Source organism: Echinops telfairi, unplaced genomic scaffold, assembly GCF_000313985.2.
Source record: "Echinops telfairi isolate 266 unplaced genomic scaffold, ASM31398v2 ScPeMD7_9;HRSCAF=40, whole genome shotgun sequence".
NCBI classification, from domain to species: domain Eukaryota; kingdom Metazoa; phylum Chordata; class Mammalia; order Afrosoricida; family Tenrecidae; genus Echinops; species Echinops telfairi.
In genome coordinates, this window is record NW_022103906.1 from 6873209 (window position 1) to 6895632 (window position 22424).

Here is a 22424-nt window from a genome sequence, read left to right on the forward strand (position 1 = left end):
TAGGAGGCAAAGGGTATTTATAGAGGTCTAAATAAAGGCATGTACATATGTAAATATATTTATATATGAGGATAGGGAAATAGATCTATGTGCATATATTTATAGGTTTAGTATTAAGGTAGCAGGTGGACATTGGGCCTCCACTCAAGTACTCCCTCAATGCAAGAATACTTTGTTCTATTAAATTGACATTCCATGATGCTCACCTTCCCAACATGACCGCTGAAGACAAAGCGGGTACATAAGCAAGTGTGGTGAAGAAAGCTGATGGAGCCCACCTATCAAAAGATATAGCATCTAGGGTCTTAAAGACTTGAAGGTAAACAACCGGCCATCTAACTCAGAAGCAACAAAGTCCACATGGACGAAGCACACCAACCTGTGTGATCATGAGGTATTGAAGGGATCAGGTATCAGACATCAAAGAACAAAAAATCATACCACAGTCTGCTCACCTTCCCAATACAATCACTGAAAACAAATGGGTGCATAAGCAAAAGTGGCGAAGAAAGCTGATGGAGCCAGGGTATCAAAAGATATAGCATTTAGGGTCTTAAAGGCTTGAAGTTAAACAAGTGGTCATCTAGCTCAGTGGCCACAAAGCCCACATGGAAGAAGCATACCAGCATGTGTGATCAGGAGGAGTCAAAGGGATCACATATCAGGCATCAAAGAACAAAAAATCAAATCATTGTGAATGATGGGGTGTACAGATTGGGGTCCCAAGACCCATCTGTAGGCAACTGGATATTCCATTACAGAAGTGTCGCGGGGAAGAGACTAGTCAGTCAGGGAACAGTGTAGCAACGATTAAACATACAACTTTCCTCTAGTTCCTAAATGCTTCCTCCCTGCCCCCCACCCCCCAACCCCGTGTTAGTCTGTGTACATTAGAGAAACAAATCCACAGAAACTCATATGTATAAGAGAGAATTTTATATAATGGGTAAGTGCACATCAAGAAACATCCCAACCCAGTGCTGTCCAAGCCCACAAGCCCAACATTAACCCATATGTCTGACACCAATCCACAAAGTCCTCCTCCATCTCACAAAACACATACTATGATGCCAAATGCAGGAGGAAAGCTAAATCAATGAACCTGTAAGCATCTCAGCATGGGCAGGGGTCCCTACACGGCTGCTCCAGCACCCAGGGCTTCATCGGGGTAGGTCCATGTGGCTTCCCCTCGTGGATGTCTTGCAGGAAGTGAGCCTTGCCAGCTGAAGCAGGGAACTGGCTAAGGCAACTATACAGTGGTCCAATCATCACAAAGCAAAAGACATGAGAACTAGAAAGGGGAGGCTCATGGAGCCATTTATCCCTACACCCTTCAATTAACCCCACATGTGTTTATCAGCCAGGTTGGCACAATAAACTTTAACTATCTCACCCCCACACTATCATGATCCTAATTCTACCTTACAAATCTGGCTAGACCAGATGATATACACTGGTACAGATAGGAACTAGAAACACAGGAAATCCAGGACGGACAATCCCTTCAGGAACAGTGGTGAGAGTGGTGATACTGGTAGGGTGGAGGGAGGGTAGGGTAGAAAGGGGAAACTGATTACAAGGATCTACATATAACCTCTTCCCTGGGGGATGGACAACAGAAAAGTGGGTGAAGGGAGACATCAGACAGTGTAAGATTTTACAAAGTAATAATAATTTATAAATTATAAAGGGTTCATGAGGGAGAGGGCAGCGGGGAGGGAGGGAAAAAGATGAATAGCTGATACCAAGGGCTCAAGCAGAAAGCAAATGTTTTGAGAATGCTAATTGCAACAGATGTACAAATGTGCTTGACACAATGGGTGGATGTATGTATTATGATAAGAATTGTATGAGCCCCCAATAAAATGATTAAAAAATAAATAAGTTTTATGAAAGACATCTTCCTTGTCAACAATGAGAGTAGGGATTCAGGAAACTAGCTCGGAGGTTCACTAAGTCTGCATCCACCAGGAAAAGTCCTTCCAAATGAAGTGATCCTGGAAAACTGGTTCTGGTTTGAGTCGGCTTCAGGATATTAAATACCATTTCTGAAAGTCAGAACTCTACCTGTTATTACATCTCCATGTTCTTAAATTGTGGCTCAGTTACAGAATGTGCTCTATTATAATTTGGTTATTAGATTTATGTGTCAATCATACACAGAACTATACACTGCTCTTATTCTCAATTCCTTTCCAATGTTCCTTCATACATCAACACAGTCAATTGAATGAATGATTTCTGAGGAAAAGAAATATTAGATCAAATAATTCTTTTCATTGGTGATAAATCAGAATTACAAGGAAAATTTTGAAAATTTTATATTCCATTGGTAAACTAATTATCTTGGATATTATGTAGGATAAGTCTACCATATCTTCTGATATAATTTGCCTCTTTATATCATTTCATTTTAGTAAAAGCTAGACATTTCTTTATGAAATGCCAGAGAAATTAACACTTAAATACGACAATGAATTAAATGTAAAAAGAAATTCTTACCAAATTCCTTTGGTACAGTTATCGAATAGAGGCAGATTTGACCAGCTGTGTAATTATGAGGGTAGTTTGGGGACAAAACAACTCCTTCTGATCCAGTGTATTGGCCTCCACAGGGAGCTGAAAACAAAATCAACCAAACATTATGTGCTTGCTCTCCTAAGACTGCATGTAATAGATACCTCTCCTATAGTTTAAAAGCATTGCATAAAAAAGACCAGCATGCCATTCTTAACTAAAATCTTGACATATTAATGTTTAAAATTTGTTTGGCATTGCAATCAAAAGTAATGAAAAAAAGGAAAACAAAGATTTACTGGGTTAAAATAAAAATGATTCAACTCATGAGGGCCAATATTATTTTTGAGAACTCTCTCGGGCATACTAAAATAATAACAAACTTTATGATGGCATAAAGACAAATCAAGAAATTATCTTACAAGGCTCATCAGAATTGTCTGTTTGATAACTTAATCACACTAACTTCAGAGGTACGGGAGATTATGCTAATTTCTGTTGCTATGTTGTTGTCATTGTGTGCTGTGCAGTTGCTTCGGACTCACAGGAACCTTATAAAGACAGACTAGAACTCCCCATAGGGTTTGACTAGGAGCCTGGAGTTTCAGAGAAGCAGATTGCCAAGTCTTTGCTTCCATGGAGTTACTCACAGGTTCAAACCATTAGCCATTTAGTTAGGAGCTTAAGAAAATAACGATGTGTTACACCAAGAGCTCATTATAGAAGTATGTTCATCTACTAAATCTATGTCCCTAGTGAGATTAACATAGGCTCATATATAAGCAGTCTCCAGTTAAGAAGATTTAACTTAAGGTCAACTCCTAATTGTCCTTCCATGTTTTGTAAATTTGTTTTATCTTTAAAATGATCAAACCAATTTTCCCCCGACTATCATTAAAGCAATTCTTGTTGTAGGAAGCTGCACCATAGGAGTTTCTGACATTATATAACTTTACAGAAGCAACCCATCTTTCTTTTTTTTCTTTCTTGGAGTGGGTGCTGGTTTTGAAGCCTCAGCCTTTGGGTTAGCAAGCCAATGCTTAACCGTTGAACTACCAGTGCTCCGTGAACCAACCTTTAATGTAAACAAATTCTTCATCATAATTACTAATTACTTTCATTTGTTACATATTAAGCTTTTAAAAATTCAAAACTGCTTTGAGCCTTTTCTTGCACCAAAGTAAGGTTAAATAAAAAATTGTAGCATCTATCCTGATGCCCCAATAAATTCTAAAAGGGAGAGCAATGCATCTGGTTTATATCTCATGCAGTCTTCCTACTGCATGTACGTGAATACAAATGAGAGAGCTTTGCTATGTTTGTGAAAAACTGAATTAAAAAGGAATGTAATTTTCCCCCCACAACCTTTTGGAGGTTCTCACACACACACACACACACACACACACACACACACGCGCGCGCGCGCGCGCGCGCGCGCATAGTCAAGAATTTAATTTTACTTAGATCCACAATCAACGCTTATCAAAAAATCAATGATGACATATTGCATTCAGAAAATGTGCTGCAAACTTTCTCTTAACAGTATGAAAGGGCACCGGGGGTGTCCCTTGAGGATTGTGGTGCACCTTACCTACACCGAGACATTTTCGATCACTTCACAGCAATGTGGAAAGTGGACAACGAACCAGAAAGACTGAGGAAGCACTGCTGCCTGTGAATTACGGGGTTTCAAATGAATTTTGGACGGACGCTGGACGGCCAGAACCACAGTCTGTCTTGTTGGAATACAGTGAGCGAGCTCCTCAGGAAGTGAGAATAATTCTTATGCATTTGGGACATGTTATCTGGAGAGACCAAATGTTTGACAAGGACATCATGCTTGTTAGAGGGTTCCTGAAAACCAGGAAGACCGACCATGAGATGTAATGCTTGCCAACATGTGTGAGGATGGCGCAAGACCAGTCAGTTTTGCATTCTGTTGCACAAAGGATCTCAGGGAGTCAGAGCCGACTCAGCGTCATTTAAGCACATGCAAAAAATTATTTCCTCTGGAGGGAAATATCCAGCAGTCCCTGCCACTTCCTCACAATGCCAGGAATCTGAAATAAACATGGCATTTCAACCAGATAGGTGCACATGACCTAACCTACAACTTAAATAGAATTATAAAGTTAATATAATGAAGATATTAGGATGACAACCTAATCCTTCATGGAAGATAATTATGATGCTAGTGAATTAGACCATACTGTTAGATTTAGATTTTAAGGTGATAAAAAATATAAAATTGAACAATACACAGAATATTTAATGCCTCCTACCCATTTTTGTTTCTCATGTCTACTTTCTGAAATCTGAGAAGTTTAAATATTTATTATAAAATGGCAAAAATATTTGAAAATAGAAATGTTTAATAGACTATACATTTTTTTCATTAATTTTTAGCCACTTATACATATATATACATATTTACACTGGAAGCATATATTAAATTCCTATTGTTTGTCAGGAACTCGGTCATGAGACTACATAATTTCTTTGTCTTAAAAAATTTAGATGGTTATAAAACAATAGAATTTAGAAACAGATATAATAGAACATATGAAACCATTAGATTTCATTGGCTATTTTCTTTTGCTTTTGTTTTCAATGTACTATACTTTTGAAAAATGAAATAAAAACCAAATAAAATAAAAAAATTTTAATTGTAAAAAAGAACCAATACTGTTATTAGACTGTTCAAGAAATAAACAACCTCACTGACATTGAGTCATGCTACCTCCTAGAGATGCACTGTGGGCTTCAGACACTGGGACTGTTTAAGGGAATAGAAAGTCCAGCCTTTCAAGCTGCTGGTGGTTTTGAAATGGCAACAGTATGGATTGCAGCCCAATGCATAACCACTATACCACCAAGGCTCCTGCTCAAGGAATACACATTCTTTTTATAGTCTAATTCTATCTAACTGAACTAACCTTGAGTTTATCCTGAAATAATGTTAGAAATTATGATTCTTGCCAAGAATTACAGAACATGACCTTCTTTAAAAAATGAAGATTGCACTCAGAGTAAAGGGCACAATGCTTATATTTACAGTATAAGGATATTTTTTTGCCTATGGGGACATTCATAAAATCCCCACGCAAATTAAAATATAAAGCATTTCCAATAGCCCAGAAATTTGTACTTTGCATACTCTTTCTGTCAGTACACCACTTGCAAGGGTGTATTTTTCTTAATTTTATCGTTCTTGTAGCTGCTGTCAGGTTAAATAGAGTCAATTTCAGCTTACATCCACCCTACTTACAGCAGAACGAAATATTGTACTATTCTCATAATGATTGCTATATTTGAGCCCATTGTAGTCACCATGTCAAACCATCTCATTGAGAACCATTTATCTCTATACTATACTCTACATTAGTTACTTTTTGCTATTGTTGTTCTAAGTATTATTAAAGAATTATGTTACCTTTCCGGAGGTGATTTCATTTCTTTGAGTTTCTATATAAGGAATTATAAACTATTAATATGTTGGGTGGAAATTTACATCCATTAAATATACACAGACACAGACACACACACACACACACACACACACACACACGGAAGTTTCAAATATTGGGGGAGGGGGAACTCCATAGTTTTTATTATTTTTATTATTATTTTTAAATCATTTTATTATATTTTGCATGAATTTTTGAAATATATATATATATTCGTTAATTAGTACTTCTTTCATAAAAGATGAAGTCCAGAATACCAAAAACAGGAGTTAAAATATCAAGCTAAGGGAAATGGAAAATTGGGGCTAATACACTAGCTACATCAAGCTATTAAGGAATATCAAAGTTTGAGAGATTCTAGCAGTTCTTTCGGAGAAAAGAGCTGGGGATCTCTGTGTTAAAGTACAGAAAACCCTATGGGTAGGGCTCCTTGGCCAGTGGGTGGTCAGTACAAGCCAAGATTGACTCAGCTGCTTCAAATGATAACAGCAATCATTGATTAGAAAAAACGAGTTTTTGAATTAAAACGGACTGTTTTCATTGCAGGAGAAAAGCCATAAGCTCATACATACCATTACAGGAGGGTAAGACTCTGTTCCAGGCTGGTTTTCCATCTGCACCAATAACACATGTGATAGATGAGGGGTCAACAATCTTATATCCAGAGTCACACTGGTAAGTGATTGTTGAGCCAAGTTTGAAATCTGTTCCAACTCTTGTCCCATTCATTATATTTCCAGGATCAAAACATGCTTCCCGTGGTTTCTCTTTAAAATAAATCAACATAACCTTCATAAGGAAAAGGATCATAATTCCCTTTTATTGGTTTGGTTGGTTAGTAGCTTGCTTGCCGTTCTTGTGCTTAGACCAGAGTCTGGCAGATTAAAAATACTCAGAAATATTTATTGATCTATTATCTGGATAACCTATTAATAAAATATCATAGGAAATTATACATTAACTTGTAATAAGATCATGTTTTAAAATCATATTTTCTTTTGACAGAATTGAATTAATCTAGGTTAAAAGTCATAGCAGTATATTTTATATACTTCTACTCCTTATAGCTATTGACATTGTCATTACAAAAATTAATGTATATTGTTTGATTTGGCACCTGAAATCATAGAAACATGTAGTTGCAAATGACAACATTGGAGAAATGAAATTCTCAAAAGGAGGATTAAATAATTAATGTAAATTAAAGCTCTCCAGGTTCCCAATAGTAGTACACACACTTAGAAAATAAATATAGATGTTTTGACTTCTTTGCTACCCTTCTTAAGTTATAGGTATTAGTAGTAGAAGTGAATGTGAAACTTAGCCAACTGAGAGCATTCACAGATCTATGAAGTTCTAATGTGGCATCTTATCTGTAATAATTACTCAAAAATTCTATCGTGATTATAATATGTTGATGTTAAGTGCCTTCAAGTTGCTTCCCACTCATAACAACCCTATGGACAACAGGCTAGCCACAGCCTCACAATTGTGCTCATGTCGGGGTCCATTCTTACAGCCACGGTGTCAACCGGTCTCACTGACTGATTTGTTACCCTCGATTTTACCAATCGTGACGTCCTTCTCCAAAGACTGGCTCCTTTTAATGAACTGCCACTGTATGTGAGACAAAGTCTCCCGATTCTCATTTTTAACGGGTATTGTGGCTATATTTCTTTCAAGATCAATTTTTCTGTTTTTCTAGCCATATTCCTTTTTTTCATCGATACTATAATTCAGATGCTTCAAGTCTTTTCAGTCTTCCTTATACATTTCCCTCTTTTGCATGTATAAAGGTGAATGAAATACCATCATCTGGGTCACATTTTAGTTCTGAAAGTGACATCTGGGCCCGTTAACACTTTAAAGGTGCCATTGGCAGCAGATTTGCCAATGCAATATGTTGGTTGGTTTGGGGGCTGCTGCTTCAATGGAAATGATTGAGTATTCAAGCAAAACAAAATCCTTGACAACCCTAACATTTTATCTGTTTATTATGATGTTGCTTATATGTCTATCTGTGAGATATTCTGTTATGTTGAATAGTAATTCATACTGTAGCTTATAGTCTTTCGTAGTCATCATGGAATGCTTCTAGCACGTTTCCCTCTCTGCTAGCAAGGCTGTGCTATCTGCATATCAGAGGTCGTTCGTAAGTTTTTCTCAATGCCTGTAGCCATTATGTTCTTCACATAGTCCAGTTGGTCTAGTTATTTTTTCAGCATACAAATTAAAAATGGAGAAGGAATACTGCCCTAATGCCCAGCTTCCCTGATTTTAGGTCACCAACCTTGGTTCTATTCAAGAGAGTTCTACTTGGCTTATGTACAGGTTCCCTGTGAGCACAATGAAGTGTTCTGGAGTTCCCTTTCTTTGTAATGTTATTTATAATGAGTTATGATCCAAATAGTTGAATGCCTTGTACATCAGTAAAACCAAGTTAACACTGCCCTGCTATTTTATGCTTGCAGTCAAGATACAACTGACATCAGCAATGGTATCTCTTCTCCAATATCTTTTTTAAAATCCAGTTTAAATTTCTGGCAGTTTCCAGTCAATGTGTTGCTGGAGCATTTTAAAAAATCATCCTTAGTACTACTTTACTTCCCTTTGATATTCATGAAGATGCCTTGGAGACTTAGCAGGTATCGGGCTGCTAGCCAGAGAGTTAGTAGCTCAAACTCCCAGAAGAGAGGTCTTCCTGCGTTGGTGAAGGTTCACCGCCTAGGAAAACCGTAGGGCAGTTCAACTCAGTTACACACTCAAAATTGGAATCAACCCAATGGCAGTGGGTGCTATTAAAGCTATTGTTTGACACATTCTGTATGCCGTTCAGTCATTGTCTTATTTTATTTTTAATAAGCATAGATATGGTTTTCTTCTAGCCAGCTGGCCAGGTATTTGGCTTCCGGATTTCCTGCCATGGTTGTTTGAGTGCCTGCCCCCAAGATGGTGTCTATTGCAGACACAGCTCCCGTTGTTGTAGAAACAACTCAATTAGCATTTTCTGGTCCCTCGTTCTCCCCAATCCCGGAGTGCTATTTGGATTCTTCCTTCAGTATCACTGGCTGCTGATTCTATCCTGGCTTCTGAAGTGGTTACACTGTGGCTTGTTGGTTTGCTTGATGCTTCAACAGATTCCTTCCATTTTTTGGATGATTCCCGTGTCATGAAATATTTTGCACTAGAATCCTTCAAGATTTATTGCAACTTAAGATTTATTTTTTTCCGTTATTTCTTTCAATTTGAGAAATTTCTGACTTTTTTCCCCTTTTTAGTTTTGAAACTTCAGGTTTTTACATGCATCATTGTAATATTTTACATAATCTTCTTAGGTTGTCCTTTTAAAATCTTCAATTCGGCACTTATATTTCATTATTTCTTCCATTCAATTTAGCTACACTACCTTCAAGAGCAAGTACCAGAGTCTCATCTAATATCCATATTAATGGCCTTTTTGTTTCTTCAGGGATGATGTTGTGGATGTTTTTCAAACATCTTGGCTTCTGTTATTAGTGTTCAATTTCTGAGCCCTATTCTTCGCATGGATTCTAGATTCTAAATCTTGCTCTTGTATGTTTATTTTCATTTTATTCAGCTTTAACTTGAACTTACATAAGAGTAAATAATGACTTATTCTTCAGTCTCTCGCTGGTCTTACTTAAATGGTGATATTGATCTTTTTATATGATCTGTTTTCCAGGATGTAGTTTATTTGATTCCTGTATATTCCATCCAGTGAGGTGCACATGCGTAGTAGTTATTTGTGTTGTTCTGGGGGGGAAAGTATTTCCAATGACTATGACATTGGTTTTACAAAATGTTACACTGAAATTTCAGGTGTCATTTCTATCACCCAGTGCAGAGTATCCGGTTAGTGGATCTTTCTCTTTTGTTTTCTGTTCTTGCATTCCATTCACTAGTGCTCATCAATGCATTTTGTTTTCTTTTATGATCAAATTTAGGCTGCAGAAGTTGATGAAAGTCCTCCATTTCTTAATCTTTGGCATTAGTGATTGCTTTTTAAATTTGAATAATAGTCACATGAATCGGTCTTCCTCAATGGTAAACATATATTATTATATCACAGATACTGTTAGACTTTGAACTCAGAATGTTATCGTTCTCATCATTTCTCTTCAATATTATGCATTCCCAGGATAGTAGAACAGATAATTGGACAACTAAAATTGAACAATCTAGTTCCTTTCAAATCACTAATGTTTTGAATTTCAGTCATGATGTGTTCCAAATCATTTTTGATGACTTCCTATTTTCCTGCATTCATACACTGTACAAGTTATGTTCTGATTATGTGCAGCTGGATTTTCTTTTTCCTTGGAGTCATGTCATATCACCAAATGAAGGTCCTCAAAGGTTTACTCTACTCCTGTCACTAAAGTCGACCCTGCTTGGAGAAGACAGCTCACTATTTGAGTTCCTAAAATCTTGAGCATCTTCCAAGCTTAGGAGGCTCATCTTCTGATGCTACAGGAGACTATACTCTGACTCTTTTCATGAGATATATACTTTCCAATGTTTTAAAAAGTAGATCACCAGCCCTTAGTTCTAGTCTGTCTTAATCTTGAAAACTCTACTGAAACCCGTCTATCATGGTTGGCCTTGCTGGTATTTGAAGTACACGTGACAGAGCTTCTGGCATTACAGCAAACACAAGCTATCACAGATCAAAAAAGTGACAGACAGGTGATGAGATGTATAAAATATATAATAAGATAGTCAGAAAAGAAAAAGACCTTGAGAAGTCATTCAGGAAGAAAAAAAAATGTATGTGGGAATTCAATATATTACTTTTTCTTATACACCAAGAGCAGTAAACAAAAAATTCTTTGGGAAATTTGACTTATCCTAGTTTAATATAATTTATTTACATACTTATGTAAAAATGAAATTTATAGATATATCTTGTCCAAATTTATTAAAGTTCTCTGTTTTTGTTATTGTTAAGTCTATCAGTAGCCATTTTGTGGCAGGTTGAAACCAGTGTACACTATTCACTTTATTTAAAATCAATTGGGATATTTAAGATGGTAGGGACATTTTGATGATTTACCATATGTACCTTAATCCTCATATGGACATTTATTGCGAGCAAATAATGATCACTTGAATACTGCAATATAGACTATAAAAGTTGCCCCATTTTGCTATTGTTTTTTCAATTATTCAACATAATGTATGGACCATATACTGAATACAAACAGCAATCTAGGTTAGATTTTTTTTCTTTCTATAAAATGAGCAAAATTTTATTATATGCCATACCAATATATGTTTGTTTGTTTGTTTCAATATTTTGATTTATTTTTGTTCGAAATATCTAAATTAATACTTATTGTTAGTTTACTTTTTAGCTATATACCATTCACAAAAGCTCTTATTCTCTGTTACTAATTTAGATTTCAGATGCCACAGTTTTATTCAGATGAACTGCATCTAATCTTTTGGTTTCATTTACCTAGTTGTCAGTTCAGGATATTTGGTGATAAATCAGTGGTGCTTTTTTTTTGCTTAAATTTGTCATGTTTTCTAATTAGATGACTTCATAATATGGCGTGCTCTGCTGTTGTTAATGTCTGTTCCAGTTAAGGAAATTCTTGAACATCCCTGCATTGGAAGCTGAGTAGATTGAATCTGCCAGCCCCCTTATATCACTTCACAGCATGACAGCCCTGTTGCTCCTTCTAATCCTTGCTAGGCCTAGCATTCATTCTGCAAGTTGCTTCCCTGATCATAGCATGAGCATATTCTTTGCTTCATACAATGTCATCATCATTCTTGTCTTAACTTGTTTTCTTCATTCATTTTTACAGGCTCCATGGAGGAACTGTTAAACCATTAAGAAATATAGCACCCAGTTAGATCAATTTTCTGCTTCTTAAATAACATATTAAAAAGACAGGTCTTCTGTCATATCACTAGTATAGCATTTTATACTTCAATTAATCATTCATTTACCGATTCATTCTAAATACATTTTGAACACCTTTACATGCATAACAGGCTATAAGGTATTGACATAGCCCCCAAACCCAAACTCAATTCCAACTCATAGCAACCCTATAGGCCAGAGTAGAACTGCCCCAGGGGGCTTCTGGGGTTATAAATCTTTACAGGAGCAGAAAGCCTCCTCTTCCAAATAGGCAATGATACATGTATCATTTTCTATTTCTAAAACTCACTGCCACTGAGTCAACTGCAACTCCTCGCGACCCTGTAGGAGGGGTAGACTGCCTGTGGGTTTCGGAACAGGTAATTCTTACAGGATGGAAAGCCTAGGTCTGCCCTTTAGGGGAATGCTTTTGTTGTCCATTGTTCTGGTTTGTTTTTACTCATTGTATTTACTGCCATGCTTCATGGGCTGTTCAGTGAGTGTTTGTTCATCAGGAACTGTCCTTGAACATGATAAATGCTTGCAGTAACTCTTTAAATTGTTCATGAGTATGCAGATGCCATCCCAAAATTACTGGAGATACATCAGATTGATGAACTGTAAATATGTTTGTACTCTTTAATAAATAGACAAAAGTTATAGATGTTTAAGTCTGGGGAGAAATGGTTTTATTTTTCTGCTTAAAATTACATAAAAGCATTCAAACCCAATAAATAGTGAATGGAAATAAATTATATACTATATTATCTTCTATGGTTTTCTCTCCTACTTAAATTCAACATTTCTATAAATATAAAAGTTGAATTCATTTACTATATTTGTAGTCATTTTATCTAATTCTTTGTAATATGCTCTGAGAATACATATTTTTTAATAAATGTGAGCCTAATAGCAAAATGTTTAGCTCTGGTAGATTTTTGTTTGTTTGTTTGTGAGCTTTTTTGTTTCCCCCAAATGTTTATAAGATGACTGATCTGAAATTCACTGGTCTGGTGACCAAAGATGTAGCAATTACCAGAGCTCCTCATTAGATCAATATACAAAGGTGACAGAGAAAAAGAAAGAGGTAATAGCTACCTTACACATTTTTAAAATGACAGAAAACTAGGGCATTTTAATGTACATAGACATCTTGAAGACACAAATGGTAAAAGGTTAAAACAAAATTCAAAGTAGTTTTAAAAATTATCAAATTCTTCATCGCAGAGACTATAGTTTATTTCTAATGATTTTAAGTTTTTAGGTCCATCTTCTTGTTTACTTTTTTTTTCTTTTCAGTGAAATAAGAAATGTTTTTGAAATTTCTTCTTCACTGGCGACATCGTATTCCCTTACTCAGATACATCCGCACACTTTATGAAGTGAGCAGATGAAGAGATAATCCATACAAATATCCATGCATTTAACAAAATCCAGCTGCAAAATAATTTCCAAACAAATGAAGTTGATCATAATACCTTTAAATTCAATGGCGAACCCAGACAAACCCACAGATGCGTCACTCCGAAATGCCAGAAAAAGGCTGTCTCCACTACTCTCTATTCTTTCGGGGGCTTGAGAGCCCTGGAAACTTCCAATGAGTGGGCTGTTTGAATCCTCCCCTTCATAGATGTGTAGAAAGTCATAGCTAGGTTCCATGTTGAAGCTAAAAAAAAAAGTCACATATATATGCATAGATGGAACATAATCATTGCATATTAATATTAGTTACTAATGTAAACTTCTCTTATCCTTCAGAATATAGGGTCTCTGTAAGCACCCAGGTGATTAGATTTGCTTTGGCTTAATAACCAAAACCCAAATCATTGTCATTAAATCAATTATGACTCATAAGAACCATCAAGCATATAAGATAAAATAGAATTGCCCCACATGGTTTTCAATGCTGCAAATCTTTATAGAACCAAATAGCCATATATTTCTCAAATGGACTGGCTAGTAGGTTTGAACTGACCCTCGTTTTTAACAGCCAAGTGCTCTAACCACTATTCCACCAAGCTGTTTTTAATAATATTTCATAAAATCTGGACAGCATAAAAGTTAAATATAACAATATAAAACATGCTATAATAGTGATATATAACAAATTTTAACTATTTTAAGATACAGCATGTGGTATTATACATTAAATAACTGATGTTCAATGTAATAAAAATTTGAAGACAGCTCTAAAATTTATTGGAATACAGATATAATATCTCGTCTCATTATCTCTAACGTTGCTAATGAAGTGCAACTTGATAGACAGGACTGCAAATGAGATGAATTTTCATTGACATTTAATTTTTATGTGAATTACGTAGCTACAAAAATATGCATCCCCATGATTACTTATTTTCTTAAAGTTTGGCTATGGATCTTTTTGTTTGATTATTTGCTCTTACTTAGAAAATCTAATTGCTTTACATGCTTAGGTAAATCTAACTTGTCCTCTTTCTCTTATAATACTAATCTGTGGTTAGTTGTCCAGGAGTCTAACTATTTAAACCCAAAACTCTCAAACGGAAGCTGCTTTAAATGTCTGCACCACTTTTGAAGTGAGGCGGATGTAGACTCTGAGCTTTAAAATAATATATACTCTAAATTAAAAGCTTACACTTTGTTCAGATGTCTAAGACCTTGGTGTGATAATCATAAAAAGTAAATTATAGTGAGGCATACACTGATGTATTGTAACATCACCCTCCACTCTTTCTCTGAATTCTGTTTGAGAGGATTTTTCTTTCTTCATCATGGTCTCAATTCCTAGAATTTCTACTCCCTTCCCTTTAAGTTGATGACTTACCTGGGAAGCACACATGCACACAAACACACATTATCAACATTGTTTAAAGGTGCCATTGTTTAATTGACTCTAATTTACCTAGAGATTCAACTTAATAAAATAAGAAAAGGTTAGGAAGTTTCCTATTACTTTAGAAACGATTCATGGGAAATAAGCATCAAGGAGAGCCAGCCCTGCATTTTGCTGTTCCATTACAGGTGACTCCTGTAACTGTTCGGAGTTCATTCTCTTAATATAATATTGAAATTAGTTTTAAAAGATTTATTAGATATGATCAGTGAAAGCAGAAAAATGCTTAAAGCATATAATGCAAATGATCACTAAGCATTCGGGGGAACAGATTTTATCAATCAAGTAGCTTTTGATTGAGCTAATAATTTTATTTGGAATATCTTGCAAAGATATTGAGGGGGGCTCCAAAATTTAGTGAAAAATTCAAATTAAAAATGATAGAATTTGTCCACAAACTTTTAAAGTCTTTTATAATTAGATCGTGATCATGCTGTACCTTCAATCATGGCTTAGGTAAGGATTGCTAACAGAATCCTGGTGATGCAGTGGTTAAGTGCTCGACTTGAACCACATGTCTGGCTACTTGAATCCACTGGTCACTTTTGGGAAAAAGGTACGATGATCAGTTTTGTAAAGAATACAGCCTGGGGGAACCTACGAGAACGTTCTACTCTTTCCTAGGTGGTCACTAGGGGTCGGAATTGACTCATGGGAGCAGGTGCTGGTGATTATGTTTATTTATTTAGCACCTGAAATACAATCAGACCCAAACGTATATTTTACCTTTGCTTTCTGTTTATATGTAACTTGAGCATTATATAGCAGGATAGAATTAAATTTTAGACTTAGTTACAATTTAATTTATTAATGTTGGTCTTCTTTCTTGGCAAAGTAGGGGATCAGGAAAAAGAGGAAGGTCCTCAATGAGCTGCGATGGCACAGGTGCTGCCACAAGGAGCTCAAAAATAGCAAAGTGGGGAAGCCTGCGGCAGGACCAGCTGTGTTCACCGTAAGTGGGAAACAAATTGGTGACAGGTGGCAACAGTTCCACACATACCTACGAGCCCACAGGATAAGCCAAAGGCAAGTTACACTTTCAAACCAACTTTAAATACAGTAGCAATGAATGCTCCTGTAGAATGAATCCCATAGTCTATGGAGGCAGGTTAGGGAACCAAATCCGGTGTCGTGAAGTCAAGTCTGACCCATATCACCCAATGATATGGCATCCCTCTCAAAGGACTCAGAGAACTGGAGTCTGCCCTAGAAGCTCACATGTATTCCAGACCAGGGAGTTCTTTGTCTTACTGTTAGCAAGGCCAGATCCCCGTCCCCTTAATATCTAGCTGAATTTGTTATACACTGTCCCTAGATCTCCTTAGCTGCCATTGTTAGTGTCGGTCTCTGCATTTATGAAGTTGAACATTTCTGTCCAACCAGTTAAGAATTCTGGGTTCACTCTGGACACCACTGAGGTCTCAGTTGCTTAGGTCTCAGATAACTAGTGCACCTGCCCATGCCCAGCCTCTCCAAGCTTGTTCAGACTAGCATGAAAGCAAAAGGCAAGCCACCGTGGTACGACATCACAAATGTTGATGGCTAGTGGTTCAGAGAGCAGAGAGCTGAAGCTTTGTAATTCCACACTCTTCATTTGAGGTGTACAAAATACAGTGGGGTGGGGCAAGGGAACTTCTTATATACATTTTTCATATATGCCAAATTACTTGTGCATTAGAAACCTTCATAATTAGTCACTTTGACAGTGTAATTTAGGAAACTCATAAGAACTAATAAGCCTCTGTATTCACTAACAGGCTTTTAATTTTTATTTATTTATAATCAGCTGGCAAGAGAAGTATATTTTGGCTACTAGAATGTAACATTAAATTTAAAAAAGAACAAAGATATCCAAAATATAGCCAGCAGATTTTACAGGTTTGTGTTGTAGGTCAAGTATTTATCATTCAATAAAATTATAGCAGCATTTTAAAGTCAGAAAATGATGGCTTATCAAACTACTTAAAATTCAAAATCATGAGGTTTAAAAATACTGACTCAGAATTGATCAGGAGGCAAAAGGACAGAATCATGCCTTGGGCTTGGATATTGATGTAAATATCTCAAAAAAAGTAACTTGTTCAATTGACAGAAAAATAATTAGACCACTTTGCTCTGCATAGGAAAGTGATCAATAGAATAGTTTATAACCCCACTCACATCTTAATATATCCTACTCATTTGCTTCAGAAATCAAAATGTAAGGCTGTAGAAGATGGTGAGGTTTTAAAATATACATATTTATCATCTGTAGTGTGATTATAATGTGATGCTCTTATAGAATGTATTCTCATCACTTCATCGAATATGTTAACCTTTTTCACCTAGATTAGTGAGCGCCACCACTTTTAGAAACACTCATGGTGTTACGTCTTTCCATTCCAAAGCTCTAGCAAGCCTTTGCTGTCTTCGTGATAATAACAGTGTTAACCTTGGGAATGTCACACAAGATGTGCTATGGGGATGAACTAGCTATTGCATTTAAAGAAATATGACACATTAATAAATTATATTAAATGTGTGTATATCATTTTTTCACTACTTTTCTTAAATATTTTGTAAATCAAGCCTTTCCATATGGAATACCTTGTGCACAAGATAATATTTAAAAACCATGTGTGGTTCATCATGTGAATCCTAGCACAAATAGAAGACTCTAAATCAAGGGAATACAGTTCCATTTATGTCATTTTGCAGGCTCTTGTACTACCTATTAGACACAAATCTAGGACTTAGTAGAAACAAAATTGGAGGCTGTATGAAGTGATGAATGAAGGAATTGTAGGTATGACATTTAAAGTACTGCTAACAAGGAGTATTGTACAGGCGGGGGTACCTTTTGAACATCAAGGCAATGACAAAGTCGGGGTTCACTCTTATTCTCCAGTCACACTCTTTCCCGGGAGGGTACGGTTGTGGGTAGTTAGGTGACAAAATAACACCCGCCGGGCCACTCAGGTTCCCTCCACAAGCAGCTGTCATGGAAGAGGGAGAGATGGGAAAGCGAGAAACACTGGTCAGTGTGAACTCAAACATCACACAATTCATTTGGGGGGTGGGGAGGCTCATTCTTCAGCATTCTCCTCTTCAAAGAGACCATGCATTGATTTACTGAGTAATTATCCAGATAGCACATTAACACCCAAGAAGTCTTTTTCATGTAATTATTAAGAAATTTTGAATAATTCATCATACCACTTATAGAGACAATTTTCAAACTTCTGGAAAATCTGTTTTGCTTCGTAATTTAAATGTTTACCCAATTAAGTTAAAGAAAGTACATTAATATCCTGCATGCTGCAAATCATACCCACAGACACACACACCCATATACACATTCATAAGCCAAAAAGAAATAACCTTGGACAAAAAAGAAAAGAAAAACAATATCACCCTGAACAATACTTTATGTGTTGATTGTGTGTGTGTGTTGTTGTTTTGGTGCTTTCTATGGCTTACAAAGTTATTAATCAGTTATTGTGACCAATCACTCCTTAAAAGGAGCATCTACCTTTGTTGGAAGAAGTACAACCATTGAGGCAGAATGGCAAGACTTCCTCTGTCTCTCTCTGGACACGGTATCCAGAGAGAGCACTCCCGACGGAAGGACATAGGCCTGGTAAAGTAGAGGGGCAGCTAAAAAGAGCAAGACAAGATGGATTGACACTCATGGCTGCAACAGTAGGCTCAAATGCAAGAACAATTATGAGGATGGCTAGAACCAATCCCTATTTCATTCCTGCTGTGAGCCAGAACCAACTTGGAGACACCTAACAACATCTTTGTGTAGTCTTACCCCCAATGCCCAGTACAAACTTTGCTCATAGTTATTCATTACATAGTTGCTGAATGAATGAGTAAATGATTTTATATATTTCTACAATCCTCTGATCTGTGTAGGAACTGATGTGCCCTTCCTCAGTGGAGAAATAGTTATATGCTGGGCTGTGAACCACAAGGTCAGCAGTTCAAAATCACCAGCAGCTCATTGGGAAAAAAATGAGGCTTTCTACTCCCGTAAAGAGTTACAATCTGAGAAACCCACAGGGACAGTTCTACCCTGCCCTATAGGGTCACCGTGCTTTGTTTTTTTCTGACCTCTGTAGGGCTTAACTCAAACTAAGGGCCACGGAGTCGACTCATGGTGATCCTATAGGTCAGGGTAGAACAGGAGCCCTGTGAATTTCCCAGAAATTCTTGACAGGTTTTCTTCCCAGGAATTCCCTGTCATTGTTGATAGGAATAGGAAGCCTGTTTTCCTCCTGAGCTCCAGATTGGCTGTTCGTTTGGGATTGCTGACCTTTGGAATCATGGCCCCAATGTGTAACTTCTATGCCACTGGGTTACATGCTGGGGTGTGATTAGCAGTTCGAAGCCACCGGTGGTTCTGAAGAGGAAAGAGGGCTTGGAAACCCGCAGGGGAGTTCTACCTTGTGGGACAGCATCACTTAGAGTCCACATAGACTTGAAGGCAGTGAGTTTGCTTATTCTGACGTAGACTGTGGGCAATTTTCCCAGAACTTTAAAATGAAAACACAAACATCGACATTTAAATAATAAATGATGTCTAGAATCCATACATAAGTGTCTGAACTACACCCTACATCTAAAAATATTACTTAATGAAAATGCTTATTGTAATTCCAATTTATTTACTCAATTTTTAAATATAGTTCAAATGTGTTTAAAATGTTTAAATGTTTGGATGTGTAAGATAACAATTGCACAGTGTGATCTGTTAAAAGACAAGCCACTGTCTGTTATTGAATCTCAAAGTATTTAGGAATGTTTCAAAGTAAGATTTTTCTAAACAATATTTGCATGAAAGGTAATTTAAAAACATAGCATTGCTCCCCACTCCCACTATCATGATATGAATTCTACCTTGCAAGTCTGGCTAGACCAGAGGATGTACACTGGTACAGATAGGAAATGGAAATACAGGGAATCAGGGTGGATGATCCCTACAGGACCAGTGGTGTGAGTGGGGATACTGGGAGGCTAGAGGGAGAGTGGGTTGGAAAGAGGGAACCGATTACAAGGAACTATATGTGACCTCCTCCCTAAGGGACGGACAACAGAAAAGTGGGTGAAGGGAGACGTCGGACAGGGAAAGATATGACAAAATAGTAATTTATAAATTATCAAGGGCTCATGAGGGAGGGGGAGGGGAGAGGGAGGGGAAAAATGAGGACCTAATGTCAGGGGCTTAAGTGGAGAGTGAATGTTTTGAGAATGATGAGGGCAATGAATGTACAAATGTGCTTTACACAATTGATGTATGTATGGATTGTGATAAGAGTTGTATGAGCCCCTAATAAAATGATTAGAAAAAAATAAAAATAAAAGTAAAGTAACTATTAAATGAAAAAAAAAACATAGCATTCAAAAGTACACGAGTTGGTGTTTAAAAATCTGTTATGTTTAAAAGTTTTACACATGAAATACTATGCTTTGTTCCAAGCTATCTTTTTAGTGATGTAACCCCCATTAAATTGTAGCATTTCCCCTAAACTATAGCTTTTCTCATATGTTGTTACTGTCGTTAGGTGACATGACATCAAGTCAGTTCCAACCCAGAGTGACCTGATCTAGAAAAGCCAAGCTCGGTCCTGTTCCTTCCTCACAACTGTCCCATTGCTGCAGCTACTGTGTGAAGGCACCAAACATGATGATGTCCTTCTCCAAGAGACTGGCCTCTCTGACAACATGCCCAAAGGATGTAAGGTGCAGTCTCGCTCGCCATCCTTCCCTCTAAGGAGCACTCCGGCTGCCCTTCTTCCAAAGCAGATGCTCGTTCAGATGAAAGTCCACGGTACCTTCAATATTCTTCTTGAACACAAAATAAAAGGCACAGCTTCTTCTTCAGTTTTATTCGATGACCAACCTTCATATGCACAAGAGGCCACTGAAAATACTATAGTTGGGGTCATGTACACCTTAGTCCTCAAAGTATCAACGAACACAATCAGGGGTTCAAAACAAAGGTAGACAGGAAAATGCCATAATCAAGAATTCTACCCCACCACCACACACATGCAAAGAAAAACTTTTTTTTAAGTAAATAATCAAAGTAATGCATATAAGAGAAACACATTTCATAATTGTCTGCCATGGATGTAACTTTAAATGCACACGTAAGCTTTCCAATTACTTTTCTATGAGAATACAAGTAATACTGAGTAACATTTTTGCATAATTTCAAGTTTAATCCAGTGTTTTCCAAAATGGGTGATCCCATCCCCTGGGGCAGGGAATTGCTGGTAAATTTCAGGGGGACTACAATAGCAGATGCCAACACTTTTTTCCTGGATTATGAGCTATAGTACAAATGTTTTTCATTACCAGTGGAGTGTTGAGTAATTTTGATTTTCCCCTATAAGTCTGAGAACCTACTCAAGGACAACCTATGAGCAATATTATAGGATTTTATTTATAATAAGTATTCAGAGCTATATAATCAATAAGATTAATACAATATGATTTCTTCAAGAATGATCAAATAATTTTCATACTATGCAATTTCATTTTAGTAATTTATGTAGAAGTTAATGTATGGTTAGTGTTTATAAGATGATACTCTCCTAGAATAAAAAATGCTGATAGTTTTAAGGGTGAGAAGCCTGAAAAATGGGGGTAGGGGGATTGTAATGTAGCTAAAAAAAGTACTTACAGATTTGAGAATATTCTAACCCATGCAGGGTTTGAAGATGAAAAAAATGACAGATTCGGGGCATGGGCTCCAGGGTGCAACCAGTGGAAGAGTTCAGAGCTAATAATGATTTAAAAGAAACAAACTGGATATCTTCTCTTATTCATATACATCCCAACAGGCAAATTCAAATGAAGCTATTTAAAAGCTTTGAAGTATAATATGTAAAGTGCTACTGTCTTGGTTTATTTGTTCTCTCTTTTGGTCTGGTATCCTTCATTTTTGGTTTAGTAGAATTTAATTAAACAGTTTAAAATTACTGGGGATAAGATTAGATTCTAGTAGAAAATGAAACTCAGAGAAAGGAAGAAATTCTCCAAAAATAATGGACACAAAGGGAAAGCCTTTAAATTCTGAAATTTTAAATACTGTATCATCATAATGATCAGCGTTTGAGGCAAAATTCTTAATGAGATACATCAATGGCTCTGCATCAAAACAGCTTTCTAATCTCATTTTTCAAAACCATGCTCACTGCCATCCCATTGATCCCTACGCCTTGTCATCCCTAGGCAGGGTTTTGAGACTGTACCTTTTTATGAGAACAGACAACTTTGAATCTAAATACAAATCTAGTTTTCTCAGCATTAGAATGTAGGTATGTGTGGAAGAAAGGCTGGAGAACTACTCCCAAGAATCAGCACGTGGAAACCTATGGAACGCAGGTGTACCCTTAACACCCAGGGACCCTATGAACCGCAGTCTGCTCCACAGGACATGTTTTCTAAGAGTCCTTTAGTCAGAAGGGAGTCCTGGCAGTGCTATTCAGTAAAAGTCAAACTAACTACAAGGTCAGCAACTCGAATCTACCAAACACACCATTGAGAAAAACAAGGCTCTCTGCGGCCATTAAACCTTCGGGAGAAATCGGAAACGCTAAATGGGGTCACAGTAAGTAGAATCAACTTGATGATAGTGGGTTTGTTTTTTGTTTCTTTGCTTTGTTTCGAATTTTAGTTT

At 36.7% G+C, this 22424-nt stretch overlaps 1 protein-coding gene across 1 annotated transcript in view; it reads right to left on the bottom strand.

Annotated features, from left to right (window-relative positions):
• The window catches only part of CSMD1 (CUB and Sushi multiple domains 1), a 2262799-nt gene that overhangs the window by 276576 nt on the left and 1963799 nt on the right, over positions 1-22424 (bottom strand). Inside the window, exons 28-31 of the mRNA XM_045286696.1 lie at positions 17589-17727; positions 13356-13543; positions 6557-6751; positions 2503-2619 (exon numbers count right to left, since the gene is read on the bottom strand). Of these exons, the coding sequence (XP_045142631.1) occupies positions 2503-2619; positions 6557-6751; positions 13356-13543; positions 17589-17727 (639 nt within the window). The remainder of the gene's footprint in view (positions 1-2502; positions 2620-6556; positions 6752-13355; positions 13544-17588; positions 17728-22424) is intronic.